Here is a 20,260-nt window from a genome sequence, read left to right on the forward strand (position 1 = left end):
CCTTAGAGCAGGGGTGAAATGCTCCTGGTTCGGACCGGTTCGCCCAATCCAGTAACGATGCAGGCGGGTGGTTTGGAGAACCGGTAGCAAAAATCCCTGCCCCCCCCACCATGCCCAGCTGAGCTGCGCTATCATCAGAGGCTTTTTTTTATTATTTAAAAAAGCATTTTTTCTACAACCTTTTTGGCCGAAAAAATGCTTTTAAAAGTAAAAAAAAAAAAAAAAAAAGCCTCTGATGATCGCACGGCTCAGCTGGGGATCATTAGAAGCTTTTAAAAGCATTTTTTTCTACAATCTCTTTGGCCGAAGAGGTTACAGAAAAAAACGTTTTTAAAAAGAAAAAAAAGCCTCTGCCGATCAAGCAAGTCAGCTGGGATCGTCAGAGGCTTTAAAAGCATTTTTTTTAAAAACAACCTCTTCAGCCGAAGAGGTTGTAGAAAAAATGGTTTTAAAAGTAAAAAAAAAAAAAAGTTGGCCACACCCACTCAGTCATATTACCCACCACCAAGCCACGCCCACAGAACCGGTAGTAACAAAATTTACATTTCACCGCTGCCTTAGAGGTCTTTCTTGCTCAAGCAGGAGACCCTGGCCTATGCCATTCCAGACAGATAGTTGTCCGGTCTCTTCTTGAAAACCTCTAATGTTGGAGCCCCCACAACTGCCGGAGGCAAGCCGTTCCACCGATTAATTGTTCTCGACTGTCAGGAAATTTGGTTTTTAATTGCTTTTTTTAATTTGTATTTTTAATGTGCGACGAGTTTGCGTTTAATCTTTACAGCCTTTGCTACAGGTTTCTTACTTTTCCTGTTCAATGACAAACAAAACAAAAAACAAACAAACCAGGACTGGCCTTTTAGCAAACTAGCTATCCAAGAAGCCTTCGGGTGCCGATCCCCAATCCGACACTATGTCAGGGTGTCATGCGTTCTGATGTTGCTTAAAAGCTTTGGATGGCACCCTGTGTTGGAATTTTAGCTGGTATGTAAATAATGGATATGAATCATTGCAAACCAGAAGATGTATTTATTTATTTAATAAAAAAATAACTCACCACTACCCCGGTGACACACACATTCAGACCAGCCACTGAATGGGCTCAGGGGTGAAATCCAGCCGGGTCAGACAGGTTCTGAAGAACCTGTAGTGGAAATTTTGAGCAGTTCGGAGAACCGGCAAATACCACCTCTGGCTGGCCCAGGAGTGGGGAGGGAATGGGGATTTTGCAATATCCTTCCCCCAGGAGTGGGGAGGGAATGGGGATTTTGCAGGATCCTTTCCCTGGAGTGGGGAGGGAATGGGGATTTTGCAGGATCCTTTCCCTGGAGTGGGGAGGGAATGGGGATTTTGCAGGATCCTTTCCCTGGAGTGGGGAGGGAATGGGGATTTTGCAGGATCCATCCCCCAGGAGTGGGGTGAGAGTGGAGATTTTGCAGTATCCTTTCCCTGGAGTGGGGAGGGAATGGGGATTTTGCAGGATCCTTTCCCTGGAGTGGGGAGGGAATGGGGATATTGCAGTATCCATCCCCCAGGAGTGGGGTGAGAGTGGAGATTTTGCAGTATCCTTTCCCTGGAGTGGGGTAGGAATGGAGATTTTGCAGTATCCTTCCCCTGCCATGCCCACCAAGCCATGCCCACCAAGCCACACCACACCACGCCCACCAAGCCCCGCCCACATAACTGGTAGTCAAAAAAATTGGATTTTACCACTGAATGGGCTCCATCCCACTCTGGGTTCCTCAGGCCCGCTGGCAGAACCAGGTCTTCAGGGCCTTCCGGAAGAGTGTTAGAGTGGGGGCCATTCTAATCTCTGGGGGAAAGATGTTCCAGAGAGAGGGAGCCACCACGGAGAAGATCCTTCTTCTGGGTCCCACCAGGTGTATCTCCCTTGGGGATGGGACCCACAACATTCCCTGCCTCCCTGCTCTGATAAATCAGGTAGATGTGACCGGCAAGAGACGGCCCCTCAGATAACCTGGTCCCAAGCCATGAAGGGCTTTAAAGGTGAGAATCGGCACCTTGAATTGCACCCAGAAGCAAATTGACAAGCAATGTAGATCCCGCAGGAGAGGTGATACATGTGCACACCAGGGTTTTGCACAAAATCATGCGGGCCGTTCAGGGGTGGATTCTACTTACTTTTACTACCGGTTTGCAGTGGGGCCGCGCGCGCTCGCTTGCTTTGCTCGCACACGCTCTCTTCTGTGCAAGCGCATAAGCTTCTGCGCATGCGCAGAAGCGTTTTGATGATGTCGGGGTCGGTGGGCGGAGCCTCCCGCCGGTTTTACTACCGGTTCTATAGAACCGGTGCGAACCGGGGGCAACCCACCACTGGGGCCGTTGCATTTTTGCACCAAATGGAGCTTCCGGATGCTTATATATATCTTCCGTATGCAAGTAATCCTCCACTTATAATCATTTGATTAGCAACCGTTCAAAGTTAGCATGCCACTGAATAAAGAGGCTTACGGTCGGTCCTCACGCTTCTAGCATCCCCAGAGTCATGGGACCAAAACTTTTGCGGAATCCCAGGGCCGCGAGAGGGTCATTTGTGCCCCTCCCAACAAGCAGTCAACGGGGGAGGGGGAGAGGGGAAGTTGGTTTCACTTAACAACTGCGTGATACACTTAACGGATATGGCAAAATAGGCCGTAAAAAATAGGACATCACTCACTTAATTGACTGCCTTGTTTAGCAATGGAAGTTCCAGTCCCAATTGCGGTCCTAACTCAAGGACTACCTGTGTCAACCAGAAGGTTCTTTCTTGGAAAAGTAAAGTCCTTTCAAAAACAGGAGCAGGGTTTTACCAGGAAATGAATCAGAACCAGAATTAGGAATTATTATTATAGAGTTATTGAGAGTTAGGTGACAATTCAATGCTGATATATATAATGAAAACAGGGGTAGAGTGTATAGTACAATATCTACTCAGCTATGAAAGCTGACTCGGGATAATGATGGCCCAATGTTAGGTGCAAACAACCAGATCTATAGGTGAAAGTTCAATTAGCTATTTTATTGCTTGTGCCTACTTTACAAGAAACTTCCCAGACCAACAGCAAGCCACCTGCACCAGACTAGACAAGGTTCAATGCCATTTAAGGGGAGGGGGTCATGCCTTCTTGTGCCGACATAAGGATTCCAAGCTAATTCCCCACTTGACTCCTCCCTCTAGTTCCATGATGATGAACCTACGGCATGCATGCCACAGGTGGCACGTGGAGCCATATCTGTGGGCATGCGAGGGTTGCCCTAGCTCAACTCCAGCACGCATTCGCGCACCGGCCAGCTGATTTTCGGGCCTTCTGGGCCCACCAGAAGTCAGGAAACGGGCTGTTTCCGGCCTCCGGGAGGTTGGGGAAGACCGTTTTTGTCCTCCCCATGCTCCTAGAAAGCCTCTGGAGCCTGGGGAGGATGAAAAACGGGCCTTCCAGTCCCACCGGACGTTGGAAAATGGGCCGTTTCTGGCCTCTGGGGGAGGAGGCTGTTTTTGCCCTCCCCAGGCTCCAAGAAAGCCTCTGGAGTCTGGGGTGTCAGCACTTCAACCTGCATTTACTCTAATGCTGACATAAGAAGGAGAAGAGGGGGCAGCTGGCAAGAGGATGCTTGACTTCTCACCTACTTATTTTCCCTGAAGATAATATCCCCTAGGAGATGAGATGGGAAGGGGGGGACATTCCTGGGAGCTGAAGTAATAGATATGGGGAGAGTGATTTGGAAGAGGGCCAATGAGATGCAGAGAATTAGGGAACGGAAAGGGAAGGTTTGGGGTCAGGAAGTCAGAGTTGGCTACGCCACAATCGGGGACAGGTTGTCGTGTTTAATAAAATGAAAGATTTCTTCAAAGAAATTTTAAAATTGGTTTTAAATTGATTGGGATTTTAATTTGTCTGGGCCAAAACTATTTAATTTGATTTTAATTCCACTTTTAAATTTTGTATGTATGTATTTTATTGTTTGGCTGTGCACCACCCTGAGTCCTTCGGGAGTAGGGCGGTATAGAAATCAAATCAAATCAAATAAATAAATAAATAAATAAATAAAGACTATGTGTTTGGAAATGCAATTTATTTTATCTGAGACGACATCGAAACCTGACATGGGGAGGGTGAAAAACGGGCCTACTGGGCCCATCATGCCAAAAGCAGGAGGAGCACGGGGGGGGGGGTGTTCATGCGTGCGTGTGCGGGGGATCGGGGTGCATTGAATTATGGGTGTGGGCATGCGCGCGCAAAACCCACACACACTCCCCCTGCTTTTGGCACACAATGGCAAAAAGGTTAGCCGTCACTGCTCTAGTTCTTCCAATCTCTGTCCGACACCCATTCCTCAGCATGTTGAAAGTTTGCAAATTATGTGAAGAGGCATATGCACCTTAGTGGTCCCCACCATTCAATGCTTGCTTCTTATTTTTCATAAGGATGCCCCCCCACCCAACGAGACATCCCTGCCTCCTTTTTTCTCATTCATAATTAGAAAGTCCATTATATCAAATGTTAGAAAAACTAATCAGTGGAACAACTTGCCTCCAGAAGTTGTAAATGCTCCAACACTGGAAGTTTTTAAGAAGAGGTTGGATAACTATTTGTCTGAAGTGGTGTAGGGTTTCCTGCCTAAGCAGGGGGTTGGACTAGAAGACCTCCAAGGTCCCTTCCAACTCTGTTATTCTATTATTCTACTCTATTCTGTTCTAAATGTGGATTTAATGCAATGAGAATTGTGCTTCCTACTCAAAGTATTTTAAGATATGGGACAGTTGGTATGAGTGGATAAACCAATGGAAAAGAGAGTCAAAATTTAGTATGGAATTAAAAGTAATAATTATACACCGTCATTAAGGGGAAAAAAAAGGGAAAATTAGGTTTGTATATATGTGTACTTATATACATTATATATACTTTGTTTGTTGTTTGTTGATATTATTGTTTGTATTTTAAGGTTGTGAATGTTTTATATAATTTTATTCTTTTTTAAATTTAATAAAGTTTGTTTTTAAAATGAAAAAAAAAAGAGAATTGTGCTTCCTTCAAACCGTTTTTCTAAGGCCCTAAAATTATCCTGTATGGGATAGAAGTAATTACATAGATTAATTTGACTTTGATATGCTTATCAGATATTATTATTTTTTTCCACAGACAATTGTTTTGCATGGGACATGATGGCTGGATACTTCATGCCATTCTTATGATTAAGAATAAGAATACTCTTAATACTAAGAGACTAATCCATCAACATTGGAAAGACAAATTCACAGTCTAATTACTCAGTGGATTGAAGAGCTGATGTCACCTGTAATTTAGGAATGAGTGGCCTACAAATGTAGATTACATATGGATGATTGCCATGAAATATGCTCATTCATTACTGATGTTGTATTTTTAATATACATACAGTATATACATATTGAAGAAGTTTTTGATATGTAACTGTTGTTGTTTTGCTACATTTCTTTTTCTTTCTTTCTCTTTCTCTTTCTTTCTTTCCTTCTTTCCTTCTTTCTTCTTTCCTTCTTTCCATCCATCCATCCACCCCACCAATAAAAGCATTTTTAATTAAGACATGTGAACTTGGCAATTCCTGTCATTTTTCCTCCTCTCTCAACGTTTTTTCGGATAAGATGCTTATAAAATACAAAATATATGCAGTATTTGAGATTTAAGAAAACTTGGCATACCCAGATCAAGCTTTGGATCAACCTGTTCTTATAATCTCTTTCTTTCTTTCTTTCTTTCTTTCTTTCTTTCTTTCTTTCTTTCTTTCTTTCTTTCTTTCTTTCTTTCTTTCTTTTCTTTCTTTCTTTCTTTCTTTCTTTCTTTCTTTCTTTCTTTCTTTCTTTCTTTCTTTCTTGCCAAAATAAGATACATTAAGCCAATGCCGATTTTGACCACTGCATAGGAATTGATCTGCTGCCCAGAGTCACCTGTTACATGAGATGAATAGCACATAAAAGGAAGGAAGGAAGGAAGGGAGGGAGGGAGGGAAGGAGGAAGGAAATAGAAAAGGGAGGGAGGGAGGGAGAGAGGAAGAAAGATAGGGAGGGAGGGAAGGGAGGGAAGGGAGGAGGGAGGGAGGAAGGGAGGGAGGGAAAGAGGAAGGAAATAGAAAAGGAAAGAAGAAAGAAAAGGAAGGGAGGAAGATAGGGAGGGAGGGAAGGAGAAAAGAAATAGAAAAGGGAGGGAGGGAGGGAGGAAGGAAGGAAGAAAGATAGGGAGGGAGGGGAAGGGAGGGAGGGAGGGAGGGGGGAGGGAAGGAGGAAGGAAATAGAAAAGGAAGAAAGAAAGACAAGGAAGGAAGGAAGATAGGGAGAGAAGGTGGAAGGAAATAGAAAAGGGAGGGAGGGAGGAAGGAAGAAAGAAAGACAAGGAATGAAGGAAGATAGGGAGGGAGGGAGGAGGGAAGGAGGAAGGAAATAGAAAAGGGAGGGAAGGTGGGAGGAAGAAAGATAGGGAGGGAGGGAAGGAAGGGAGGGAGGGAGGAAGGGAGATAAGGAAGGAGGAAGGAAGGAAATAGAAAAGGGAGGAAGGAGGGAGGGAGAAAGGAAGGGCACACAGCAATGTTCAAGTCTGAACCTTTCAGAATGTGCCTTTGGGTGTGTGTCTGTGTATCCTGAATATCTGGTTTGAAGCATGCACACCTATTTATGGCCAGGCTTACAAAGTTTGACTTCCTTTTGGTCATGGTTTCATATCATAACTTCAGTCACCTGGAACCTTCCCTTTTCTACCTCAGAAGAAGTCAAATATGGGTCATTTCCTGTCCCCTTTCGTGCTTCCCTTCTACAGTGAAAACTTGTGGGGCAGAGACCTGCCTTGCTCCTCCATGGAGGCTGGCGTTACACCCCATCCAGTAAGCCAAGGAACACCCTCCCCAAACCAGTTTATTCAGACGGAGCTTCAAAATGTACACCTGCCAGTTCGTTTTGGACAAGCGAAGACGGGAAACAAAATACAGCTGGTCCTTGACTTATGACCACAATCGAGCCCAGAATTTTAGTTGTTAAGTGAAGCATTTGTTCAGGGAGCTCTGCCCCGTGTTATGACCTTCCCTGCCACCGTTGTTAAATGAATCACTGCAGCTGGTAAGTTCATAAATGTCCCCGGTTGTTAAGTGAATCCGACTTCCCCATCGACTTTGCTCCTCAGAAGGTCGCAAAAGGGGGATCACGTGACCTGGGGACGCTGCGACCGTCATAAATGTGAACCTGTTGCCAAGCGTCTTGTGAATTTTGATCACGTGACTATGGGGATGCTGCAAGTGGGAAAAACGGTCCTACGTCACGCTTCTCATGTGCCATTGTAACTTTGAATGGTCACTAAATGAACTGTTGTAAGTCGAGGACTACTTGTCCTGCAAGGATCTCCGTCAGAAAGCAAATAAAGTCGCCGGGAATCAGGCGGCATAGAAATGTAAATAAAGAAAAAGATAAGAGGAATTTTGTGAAATAATGAAAGAAAGATTGGGGTTGCCTGGACTCCATAGTGGAAAATATTAAATCGAAGATGAATACAGCAATAGAGAGAGATGAAGGAGGAGAAGAGAGGTGGAAGGGAGAAGGAAGGAGAGAGAGGGATGGAAGATAGGGAGGAAGGAAGGGAAGGGAAATTAGAGTAGGAGAGGGGGGAAGAGAGGAGGAGAAGGAGAAGGGGAGGGGAAGTAGATAAGAGAAGAAGAGGAGGGGAAGAGAAAGTAGGAAAGAAAGAAAAGAGGGAGATGGTAGGTTGGAGGAGAAAGATTGCTGTACAATTAAAAAGATGAAATGGAAGAAAGGCAACCCCGAACAAATACAAATTTATTAAGATAAAGAATGAATTGTTAAAGAATAAAAGGGAATAAATATAAATAGTAAAAGTAGAATTTAAGAGCAAATGAAGATATTGTGCATGTAAGTAAGCATAGAAATAGTGAGATATGATTTTTTTAAAAAGGGGGGAAAAGAAGATTTTGGCAAGAATTGTCATTGAGTAAAATATATTAGAATTTAATTAATTGTATAAGACAAGAAAATGGCCAATACTCTGTTCAAAAAAAGATGTGGGGAAATGTGGGGGAAAACCCAATAAAACTTGTTAAAAAAAAGAAAAGAAAGAAATGTAAATAAATTATGGTTGACTGAAGTCTGCCAGATGTTTAGACTGCATCTGGCATTTTTGCCCTCTTATCGTATCCTTCCCAAGGGACTTGCGAGAGGCAGGCGTTTGTTGGCCTTTGAACATTGAATCTTCATTAAATGAATTGACGTAAGTTAAGGACTACTACAGTACCTGCTCGACAAAGGCCAGGATTACGCATGGCGCTATAAACTTCGTGGTGTGTTAGAGTTGGGTTTTGTGTGTGTTGTAGGACCCACCACTGGATTTTGTAACACGTGGCCAGCCCTGCTATTTGTGGTTTCTTCACAAATCGTGAAGTCAACCACACAACTGAGAGCAAAGCCACCAACCTGTCAGTTTTGTTTCTTTTTTAACATAGCACAGTGGAGTAAAATTTAGTTCTCGTGCGTATAAAAAACTGACTGTATTTTGTTGGAAAAAAGTAAGAGGAGAAACCTGAAAAAGAGGCCAATCTGAAAGAGTTCCATAAAGAAAATAATTGTTTATGTTTGCTTCACAAGAGGGATGCGGTGGCTGAGTGGCTAAGACACTGAGCTTGTCCATCGAAAGGTCGGCAGTTCAGCGGTTCGAATCCCGAGTGCCGCGTAACGGGTGTGAGCTCCCGTGACTTGTCCCAGCTTCTGCCAACCTAGCAGTTTGAAAGCAGGTAAAAAATGCAAGTAGAAAAATAGGGACCATCTTTGGTGGGAAGGTAACAGCGTTCCATGCGCCTTTGACATTGAGTCATGCCGGCCACGTGACCACGGAGACATCTTCGGACAGCACTGGCTCTTTGGCTTTGAAACGGATATGAGCACCGTCCCCTAGAGTTGGGAACGACTAGCAGGTATGTGCGAGGGAAACCTTTCCCTTTTACCTTGCTTCACAAAGGAAAATGCAAAGCAAAATCAAGAAAACCCCCTATTCTAATTTTAAAAAATTAAAATCAGCATGGATATGTGAATGTATTTAAAAAAGACAATTCAAGGCCCATCCTTTTCACTTGAATATGAAAGACTGCACCTTTGTAGGTACCATTTGACTAGCCCAAATAAAGGAGAAAAGTTTTGGAAACCTCAATAAATCCAAAGGACAGCCATTCGGAAACAAAGAAATGTCCTTTATAACGAAGGAAGTCTAGTAGCCATTGTCACCAAAAGGAGAAAAGTTAAAGGATCCAACCAAGAAGCAAAGGAGAAATTTCCTGACAGTGAGAACAATGAATTAATGGAATAGTTTGTCTCCTGGAATGGTGGATGCTCCATTGCTGGAGGTTTTCAAGAAGAGACTGGACAACCATTTGACCAAGGTAGTCTAAAAGTCTCCTGCCTCGAGCTGGACTAGAAGACCTCAAGGGCAGCCCTATGATTCTATGTTCTATGACCAGAAAGAAGGCTACCAGTATAATTTGATATTCTCTTGACAGCTGTTTCTCCAGAATTGGATAGGATCTCCTGCTTGAGCAAGTGGGGGTTGGACTAGAAGACCTCCAAGCTTTCTTCCAACCCTATGATTCTATGTTTTTTTTTTATTATTATTATTTATTTATTTTTATATGCCGCCCTTCTCCGGAGACTCAGGGCGGCTTACAATGCGTTAAGCAATAGCCTTCATACTTTTGTATATTTTTATACAAAGTCAGCTTATTGCCCCCACAAACCGGGTCCTCATTTTACCCACCTTAGAAAGGATGGAAGGCTGAGTCCAACACCAGACCTTGAGCCTGGTGAGAATTGAACTCACAGTAATTGCAGGCAGCTGGATGTTAAATGCTGCCTTAGTAGGAGGCATTAGCCTCCTACGCCACTCAGGTTCCTACTACTTCTACCACCAGAAACAAAAGGTAAAGGTTCCCCTCGCACATATGAGCTAGTCCAATGATAGCTAACCTTTTTGCCATCACGTGCCAAAAGTGTGGGGAGCGTGGTGGGGGGGTTTGCATGCGCGCGTGCCCACAGCCATAATTCAATGACACCCCGCACCCCTGCTCATGCGCACGTGACCCGCTGCGCTACCCCCGCTTTTGGCACAATAACGGTAGGCCCATTATTTGCCCTTCCCAGATTCCAGAGGCTTTCTTGGCACCTGGGGAGGGTGAAAACAGCCTTCCCCACCCCCCCAGAGGCCCTCCGGAAGCCGGAAACGGCCCATTTCCTGACTTCCAGTAGGCCTGGAAGGCCCAAAAATCAGCTGGCCGGTGCGCACATGCGTGCTGGAGCTGAGCTAGGACAACCTCATGTGCCCACAGATATGGCTCCGCGTGCCATAGGTTCGCCATGACGGTGCTAGTCGTTCCCAACTCTAAAGGTTGGTGTTCATCTCCGTTTCAAAGCCGAAGAGCCAGCGCTGTCTGAAGACGTCTCCGTGGTCATGTGGCCGGCATGACTCTACTTCATTTTTAACATGCTTTTGAACTGCTAGGTTGGCAGAAGCTGGGAAAAAGTCACGGGAACTCACCCTTTTATGTGGCACTAGGGATTCGAACCGCTGAACTGCCAACCTTTTGATCCACAAGCTCAGCATCTTAGGCACTGAGCCACCGTGTCCCCCCTACCAGAAACAAAGCAGCCTTGTATAATCGACATTCTAAACACAACCATTTGTCTGAAATGGTGCTTGGGCATGGGGTGAGGGGGGCTTGACTAGGTGACTAGATGACTAGGTGCCTGACTAGGAGGCTCAGTGGCTAAGACCCTGAGCTTGTCGATCAGAAAGGTCGGCAGTTCGGCGGTTCGAATCCCTAGTACAAGTCTCCTGCGTGAGCAGGGGGTTGGACTAGATGACCTCCAAGGTCCCTTCCAACTCTTGGAAGACCTCCCAGCTCCCTCCTTAACTCGGTTGTCCTTATTTAACTCCCAAAGTGACCAGGCTCAAAACTTTGCAAAGAAGTTGTTGGTAAATTGCCAACATATCAGGAGGAAAAGGAAAAAGTACGCACGTGTTTTCTCGCCTCTCGAAGTTAGGGGTGCGGTGGGGGGGGAGGGCAGAGACAAAGGCTGCCTTGGCAGAGTTTTTTTCCATCCCCTCCCCCCACCCCAATATATATATATATATATTATTATAAAAAAGTTTTTTATTTTTAAACAAAACATAAAAACATCCATCATCCATTCCAATTACAAGTAGTGTGTCGGTCGGTTACAAATCTTTTGTGTTTCATCTCATATTCATCTTTACAACTTCTCTAATTTCTTGCATTATCAATCTAACATATATCTTTATATCCTTATTCTCATTTGTCATTCATTTAACCATGGCATTTTCCTCCCATTAAAATCACTTCCATAAATGGCATTAGAACATTTATTTCATATTTCATTTCCAAATTTTATTATCTAGCCGTGGATAAAATAAATCCCATATCTTATAATATTGTTTATCTTCCTGTCTTCCAGGGGGAGAGCCTTCTCTGTGGGGGCACCTACTCTCTGGAACGAGCTGCCCCCGGAGATTCGTCGGATTCCCGACCTTCGTACCTTTCGCCGCGCCCTTAAAACACTATTATTCCATCAGGCAGGGCTGGCCTAAAATATTATTTTTAATGGGTTAGTTTATGTTATTTTAGATTATGGGCCAAACTATTTAATAATTTTAAATTGTTTTTTAACTTTTATACTGTTGGTTTTTTTATCTTGGCTGTACACCGCCCTGAGTCCTTCGGGAGAAGGGCGGTATATAAATTTAATAAAACTAAAACTAAACCAGGGTGGATAAAAATCAATGATTTTTTAAAAAAAAAATCAAAAAAATCAGATTTTTTTTTATTTAAATTGGATTTTTTTGATTTAAATCGGATTTTTTTTTATTTTTATCGAATTTATTTTAATAAAAAACTTTTGGGGTAAAAATCTATCGTAAGATAGTTTTCTATTTAAGATACATAAATAATTTAGTTTATTCCGCATGAAATGGAGCTTAGTTATGTAGCAGGAGGCTGTATATTCTGCAACACTGGGACTATGGGTGAGTCAACAGCGGGTCAAAGGAGTAGCAGAGATGACAGTTGCTCTTTAAAAATTATGATTTAAATCGAATTGATTTAAATCAAGCCTTTTTACTAGTGATTTAAAATCAAATCCACCCTGAACTAAACTAAACTAAACTAAACTAAACTGTTCTCTAATGTCAAATGTCCATTTGCTCATTGCAGCACATTCCACAATTTTCCTAACAACTTCACCTTGTTTGGCTATTTCCTCGTTTTTCCAATGTTTAGCAAACACAATTCTAGCCGCTGTCAATCCATTCACAATCGGGTAACTCAATTCTCCGTGATATGTCTCTGGCCCAAAGTTGGCTCTTGACCGTCCCTCCGCCCTTGCCCTCTCCTGCCCACGTGCCCGGGTGGCACCGGGGGCGGCCGTGGGAAGCCCCGGCAGGAACGGGCGATGCCTTAGCAACGCGCCAGAAGTGCTGTTTTCCCCCGCGGAGCCCAAGCCAGGCGAGCAGCGCCGTCCCCGCCGAGACGGGGAAACTTAATAGGTAAGCGCCACCTCTTCTGGGTGGGACCTGCCAGCGGCTTGGCCTGGGCGCAGCGCACCTCGGCTCCTCGCGCAGTGCCAGCCAAGGCGGACCGGAGCTCTCTTGCGCGCTCGCTGCACCGCGCCTCCCTTCGCCCGGCCGGACTTGGCCGCAAGCCGAGCCTCCCACCCACCCACCCCTTTCCCCCTCCCTACGCAACCCAAGAACCGGGCAAACCTCGCACAGGACTAGCCGCGCCGGCTCGCGTTTTTTTGGGCCACTTGCAGCTGCCCCGGGGGTCGTTTGCGGAGAAGCGCCATCATGCATTCGCTTTTCAAGAAAAGGAACCGAGGCAAATACAGCCCCACGGTGCAGAAGAAGAGGTGAGGAGGGGGTCTCTCTCTCTCTCTGTCTGTCTCTGAGTTTGTGGGTGGGTGGGAGATGCGCGGAATCCCCGCGGGCTTTGGGGGGTCCCTGCTCGCTTGGGAGGTCAGCAGAAAGGGACCCTTTCCAACATCTTTCGGTCTCGGTTGGAGTTTAACGGGACGGGAGCAAGCTGGTGGGGGGGAAAGAGACGCGCCCCCTCCCCAATTTTCTTTCCCCTTCTTTTTTTTTTAAACGAGGCGAAGTTGGACTCGAACTTCAGGCGATTTTATTCCGCGCTCTTCATTGCGGGCAGTTGTGCCTAAAATGGGACAAAGCGAAGGAAGGATAAGCAAAGAAAAAATAAAAAGCTCTCTGCACATGCTCTATCAAGGCTCTGTTGCGATTTGCTCTACGGGCTCTCCGGTTTAACAGGAGCGTTTTTCTCTCGCCCTGCCTGGATTTGTGGTTTTGACTTTTCAGGCGTTTCGAAGAAGGACGGTTTTTTGGCAAGGGGCTAAAAATGAAAGTTCTCCTTCTGTCTGGTTTAACTGTGTTAAAAGGCTTGGCTTGCACAAATGTGGGACTGAGTCGGTTAAAGAAGGAGGATTGGCTGATTGTGTTGAAATGACCTCTCTGTTGGTGGATTCTGATGACCAGCTTTCATGTCAATGACATGAAAATAACTGGATTTGCTAGACGTTTTGGTCATTGTGTTGTCTGAATGGAGCCGTTGTCATGTGTAAAGCAGGATTTCTGACATCAGGAGCGGACGTGAACCCAGCCAGTTGGGCTTATCAATAAACTACAGTTAAACCAACTACAGTTTAACCAACCAACCAACCAACCATCTGTTGCATCTATACTCTATTTCTGGGTGCTTGGATATTAAGTGTCAAGTGATTAAGATGTTAATCATTAAGTGTTGTACCTTATGATTCTTGACAAATGTATCTTTTCTTTTATGTACATGAAGAGCGTATGCACCAAAGACAAATTCCTTATGTGTCCAATCACACTTGGCCAAGAAAGAATTCTATCTATCTATCTATTGTTTGTGGCTTAGGTGCTGTCAGGTGCTGCCTTACTCAAGAAATGATGATTAAGCAAACCATGGCTTACGAAAGGAGCGAACCTTGACTTTACGTGCTTGAGGTTTATTTTGATGGCTGTTTGGGATGTCCCTCACCCCTGAAATTTCAGTCCTTAGAAAACTTTTTGTCTAAGTTCCCCCCCCCTTTGGGGAAGCTTGAGTTTGGAGTGGTTTATGTGGAAGTGAATTCTCCTATGGCCTCTAGAACAGCCACCTAAGAGAAACGAGCATCGGATTTCAAACTTTAATTTTCCTCTGCAGCATAGTTCCCTCTGCACTTGGCACATTCCAGAATTTAATCTCTCTGGGTGTGGTGCCATCACCCTCCCTCCCTCCCTCTTTCTCTCTTTCTCATCCTCTTCTCTCTGTTTTTGGCATTCGCCCCAATCTTTTCCCTGGGTTTCTCTTTCCCCAACCGAAGAACGTGTCTTGATGCGCCCTAAATTAAAAGGACAGTAGCCCATCTAGACTTGGGAAAACTGGGGTGGAATCCGAGAGATGCCTTCCCTCCCCCCCAAATCAGGCTATTGATCTGCCCCATCTTCCCTGATGCTGCTGGCTGGGGATGATGGGTGTTGACGTTCAGAGCATCGGAGGCCAAGAGTTGATGCAGAGGGGATCCCGTTCTCCACGTCTAAATTTGGAGAGCCGTGTATTTCCAAAACAAGGATTAAGAAAGGGGGACCTGGGGGTGGACAAGCCTCACCATCACAGTGGGAGGAAGGTGATAGTTTTTATCAAGATCTTTTCTTACACAAACTAGCCAGGAAGAACTCCTAACCTGTTTGCCCCAAAGATGCTTTTTCAAGAGGCCGCTGGACTTTCTGGTTTTTCTTTGAAGACGTTTCGCTTCTCATCCAAGAAGCTTCTTCAACTCTGAAGAAGAAGAGCTGAAGAAGCTTCTTGGATGAGAAGAGAAATGTCTTCAAAAGAAAAAGACAGAAAGTCCAGTGGCCTCTTGAAAAAAAGCACCTTTGGGACAACCATGACCTGGATGACGGAGAATCTCCATAGACTCCTAGTTTGTTTGCTGAGGCCCATCTTCAGCCCATCCTCAGCATGGACCTCAGCTTTCTAGATGATGCTGAAGTCAGCAGACTTCCCCATTGGCTAGGCTGCTCAGGGCTGGTGGGAACTGCATTCAGCAAAATCTGAAGGGCTGCTTCGTGTTGCAAATCCCCCCTGAAAAATCAAGATATTAGCTACTCCAGCATGGGCAAACCCAGCACTGGCTGTCTGCTGAATGAAGAGAGTCACATCAGTTGGGTAATGATATTCTCTGAGCCATTATAGATGTGCCATTATAAGAGAATACGTGTAGCTCAGGGTTGATCTGTGGGGTCCTTCATTAAGCTTAGAGAGCACCAAGGAACCCAAGGATTGGATATTTACAAAGTTGGGCCCAACAAGGATCGATGGAAATATCTTCTAAAAACAGGGAACCACCTGCTCCCTGCCTCTTAAAGAAAAGAGAGTTAGAAAGAAGATCGTCCAGAAGGAAGTGTCCTCAAGTATTTCTTTTTTTAAAAAAAGTTTTTTTTAAAATTATTTTTTATTTTTATACATCTCATTGCGTGAATGGTTAGATACCTGGGTATCATACACTTCAATACAAATGAACATAACAATATTATTCCTAATAATTACATTTCATTTTTAATTTTACTGACACCTAACGTCTATCATCCTTCAGTTCTAAATCTTCTCATTATTCTTCCGTACCATCTTCACATCTGTTTCTTGAGAAGTATAAGTATTACAAGAAATATGTATCTCTTGATAAGACGGAGCTCAAGAAGAAACGTATTCCATTTCCTAGATTTTGTACCTAAGACCTTTTTCCCTTGCAGTCCATCCAACTAAGAAATCTTTGGTTTTTTTTTAAAGAAAATGCTTTTCTTAATTTGTGTTTAGGGCAGTGTTTCTCAACCTGGGCAATTTGAAGCCGAGTGGAATTCGATTCCCAGAATTCTCCAGTCTGCAGTGCTGGCTGGGGAATTCTGGAAGTTGAGGTCCACCCAGCTTCAAGTGGCCCAGGTTAAGAAACACTGGTTTATAAAGACTTGACAAGTTGCTCCATTTAACTTATGAAGCACAACCTATACACTTCACCCCCTTGTCTTTTTTTTGTACCCTAAGCCAATGTTTTGCCTTTTTTTTTTTTACATTGCTCTACTAAATCGCAGAATGGGTGTGTCAAGAAGGAAATAAGAAAGAATGATCTGCAGTGGCTCTGTGTAAACGAAATCACCTTTTCATATTATTCTTGAACATCAACAGGTCTCTCTGTCACCAATTAGCTTGATTCTTTTTATGCCAACAAGCGAACCTCCCAAGAATGACTACAAAGTCCAAATCTTGCAAACTTTAAGCTCTGTTTATAGAATCCACTCTTGCTCCTTTTCAACTCTGGCGGCAGTTCCAAATTTCCATATAAGAGAGCTTACAGTTCTTACAAACTTCTGGGAGAGCTTTTAGAACATCTGGCCGAAGAGTATCAAAGACGATATGGGATCTGGAGGCTAAACTCTTACGATGAATGGTTAAGGGAAGTAGACAGGTCTATTGTCACAAAAACAATTAGGAGGGCACCTGATAGCTGTCTTCTAGTATTTGAGGGGAAGTCACAGAGAAGAATAAGGGACGCGGTGGCTCAGTGGCTAAGACGCTGAGCTCATCGATCGAAAGGTCGGCAGTTCAGTGGTTCAAATCCCGAGTGCCGCGTAACAGAGTGAGCTCCCGTGACTTATCCCAGCTTCTGCCAACCTAGCAGTTCGAAAGCACGTAAAAAAATGCAAGTAGAAAAATAGGGACCACCTTTGGTGGGAAGGAAACAGCATTCCGTGCGCCTTTGCCATTGAATCATGCCGGCCACATGACCACGGAGACGTCTTCAGACAGCGCTGGCTTTTTGGCTTTGAAACGGAGATGAGCAGCGCCCCCTAGAGTCAGGAACAGCTGTGCGAAGGGAACCTTTACCTTGACCCAGAGAAGAGATTAATTTATTCTCCAAAGCACCTGAGGGTAGGACAAGAAGTTATGGGTGGAATATCATTAAAGAGACATCAATTTGGAGAGCCACGTATTTCCAAAACAAGGATTAAAAAAACAAGGACCTTGGTGGACACCACAGTACGAGGAAGGTGACAATTTTATCAAGGTCTTTTCTTACACAAACTAGTCAGGAAGAGCTCCTAGCTAGCCTGTTGGCTGAGAACCTTCCCCGGTTTTAGAAGAGATCAACAGGTGGCTTGGCTTTCTAGATGATGCAGAAGACAACAGCTTCACTGTTGAATAGGCTGCCCAGGACTGGTGGGAACTGGATTCAGCCAAATCTGAAGGGCTGCTTCAATGTTGTAAATCCCATGATAGCTGTCTTCCAGTATTTGAGGGGAAGTCCCAGAGAAGAGGAGATTAATTTATTCTCCAAGGCACCTGAGTTTAGGAGAAGAAGTAATGGGTGGAATATCATTAAAGAGAGATCCCACCTAGAACTAAGGAGAAATTTCCAGTTAGTGAGGACAATTAATCAGTAGAATAGCTTGTTTCCTCGAATGCTTCATCACTGGAGGTTTTCAAGAAGAGACTGGAAAACCATTTGATTGGACGGTTAGTGTGACTTTCCATCTTTGTGCAAAGAAGATTCTTGTGGCCGTCGACGTATTTAGTAACTGAGTTGCAACTTTTCTTTCTCTTTCTCCATCAAACCTAAAAGGAAAACTTCTGGTTTCAGTTTTATGTTTCTTTTAAGAACCTTCTGAATGCAGATAAACATCTGATCCCAATTTTGTTTTTTTGTTTTTTGGCTTTATCACAGGGATGATTTTAAAAAAGTGCCCTATTTCAGATTTGATTGTGAAGTAGGTTGTTTGTACTTTAGATGTGGCTACAGAAGGGCAGAGATTTAGACCTGGTCGTCTCTGAGAAGAATTTGGGCCTCTTTCAGAAGGAGGGGGATGTTGCCAACGTGAGCAAGCTTTGGCAAGCTCTCATGTAAGGCAATGGTGAAATTCAGCCGGTTTTATCCGGCTCGGGAGAACTGATAGCGCCGGTGGTGGGAGGCTCCGCCCACCCGTCTGGACGCCATCACGTCCCTTTTTGGACCCTCTGCACATGTGCAGAAGGTCCTGCGCATGCGCAGAGGTGTCACACGTGAGCGTTTCTTTTGGAAGAATTTTGGGGGTGGAAAAACTTTCAGTTCAACTTCCTTCCCCAGGCAAAACAGATTCGTCATCATGTAGTTTTATCTCTATTCTTTATAGTTTTAGGTTTTGGCTTATGGGAGAAAACCAGGGGTGAAATCCAGCAGGTTCTGGAGAATTGGTAGCGGAAATTTTGAGGAGTTTGGAGAACCGGCAAATACCACCTCTGGCTGGCCCCAGAGTGGGGTGGGAATGGGGATTTTGCAATATCCATCCCCTGGAGTGGGAAGGGAATGGGGATTTTGCAGTATCCTTCCCCTGGAGTGGGGAGGGAATGGGAATTTTGCAATATCCTTCCTCCAGGAGTGCGGTGGGAATGGGGATTTTGCAGTATCCTTCCCCTGGAATGGGGAGGGAATGGGGATGTGGCAACCGAGAGGGTGGAATTAAGCTGAGAAGTCTCAAGTTGAGGCCACACGTTGCCGTTAGCTTCATTGCAGATTCTTTAGTTTTGCCACAGAATGTTGCAGTATTACGGGTAATCCTTGATTTACGACCAATGGATCTCCACCAAAGGTACTTATGACCTGGTTCTGAAGTTCCTGATTCCTGACTTTCCTAATCACATTACCGCATGTTGGATGCTTAGGAACTGGTCTACTTTTTAAACCATTTGCAGCATCTCATTCCATGTTGACAGTATTTTACCTCGTTTTGCCCAGAAAAACGCTGGCATTTGCTTCCGGTTTTCGACAACCCGAAGCAAACTATGGCGTCCACTTAATAACGGCTGGAAAAACAGGTCATAAAAATGGGTCCAGTCCTTTGGTGACTCGTTTTACTATCGTCACGACTTGTGACCATGATGGATAGGCTCCGTTACGGTCGTAAATCAAGCAGTCCCTGAATTTGCTGGAAATGCGGTATACGGGTAGTTCTCAACTTGCGACAACCATTGAGGCCAAAGCTTCCGATGCTAAGTGAAACAGTTATTAAGTGAGTTTTGCCCCCATTTTACGACCATCCTTGCCAGAGTTGTTAAGTGAATCACTGCAGTTGTTAAGTTAGTAACCCGGCTGTGAAGTGAATCCGGCTTTCACACATGGATTTTGTTTGTCAGAAGGTCGCAAAAGGGAATTGCGTGACACTGCAACCGTCATAAATACGAGTCGGTCACCAAACATCTGAATTTGGATCCTGTGACTACGGGGATGTTGCAACGGTCATAAGGGTGAAAAACGGTCATAAGTCTCTTTTTTCAGTGCTGTCGTAACTTCACTAAACAAATGGTTGTAAATTAAGAAGTATCTGTAAATATTGTACCTATTCTTTAGCGTGTTGGATAAACATGGGCTTCGGGAAAGTAATTTGCATGAGGATTACAGAGGCCACGGCTGCTTTCCATAATGAGATGCAGAACTGGGATAACAAACAGATAGTACATGACTATGGAGATTCTCAGTCCTCCAAGTCATGATTGTCCCAAAGGTGCTTTTTCAAGAGGCAACTGGACTTTCTGGTTTTTCTTTGAAGACGTTTCGCTTCTTCATCCAAGAAGCTTCTTCAGCTCTGACTGGGTGATGGGGAATCTTCCAATGACGGGATTCAATTTTTTTTACTACTGGTTCTGTGGCTTGGTGGGCGTGGCAGGGGAAGGATACTGCAAAATCCCCATTCCCTCCCCATCAGCTGGGACTCGGGAAGCAGAGAATAGATGTGGGCAGGGCCAGACGGAGGTGGTATTTACCGGTTCTCTGAACTACTCAAAATTTCCGCTACCAGTTCTTCAGAACTGGTCAGAACCTGCTGAATACCACCTCTGGAATCTTCCCATTTTATTTAAAGTAGATTGTGCCCCATTTTGTTTTCCTTTCGGCCCAGCAAATCGCAATGAAGCAAAGAGCGAAGCAAGCGGAACACGAATGGATTCCTGTAAAAAGTTTATTCCCGCATAAATCCCGTTTCAAAGAAGTTTTGAAGACGTTTCAAAAGAAAGTACAAGAAAGTCCAGCTGCCTCCTGAAAAGACACTTTGGAGATAACCGTGATCTGGATGACCGAGAATCTCTACAGACTTTGAGCAATGCAATTTGGGATGAACCCCCTTGGAAT

The 20,260-nt window shown here is 44.5% G+C and overlaps 1 protein-coding gene across 1 annotated transcript in view; it reads left to right on the forward strand.

Annotated features, from left to right (window-relative positions):
- The first annotated feature begins 12,282 nt into the window (after positions 1–12,282).
- PPL (periplakin) overlaps positions 12,283–20,260 on the forward strand; it is an 83,517-nt gene continuing 75,539 nt past the window's right edge. Inside the window, exon 1 of the mRNA XM_060692969.2 lies at positions 12,283–12,934. Within this exon, the coding sequence (XP_060548952.2) occupies positions 12,873–12,934 (62 nt within the window). The 5' untranslated portion in view covers positions 12,283–12,872. The remainder of the gene's footprint in view (positions 12,935–20,260) is intronic.

Source organism: Pantherophis guttatus, chromosome 14 (genome assembly GCF_059756535.1).
Source record: "Pantherophis guttatus breed Tessera chromosome 14, ASM5975653v1, whole genome shotgun sequence".
Taxonomy (NCBI): Eukaryota; Metazoa; Chordata; class Lepidosauria; order Squamata; family Colubridae; genus Pantherophis; species Pantherophis guttatus.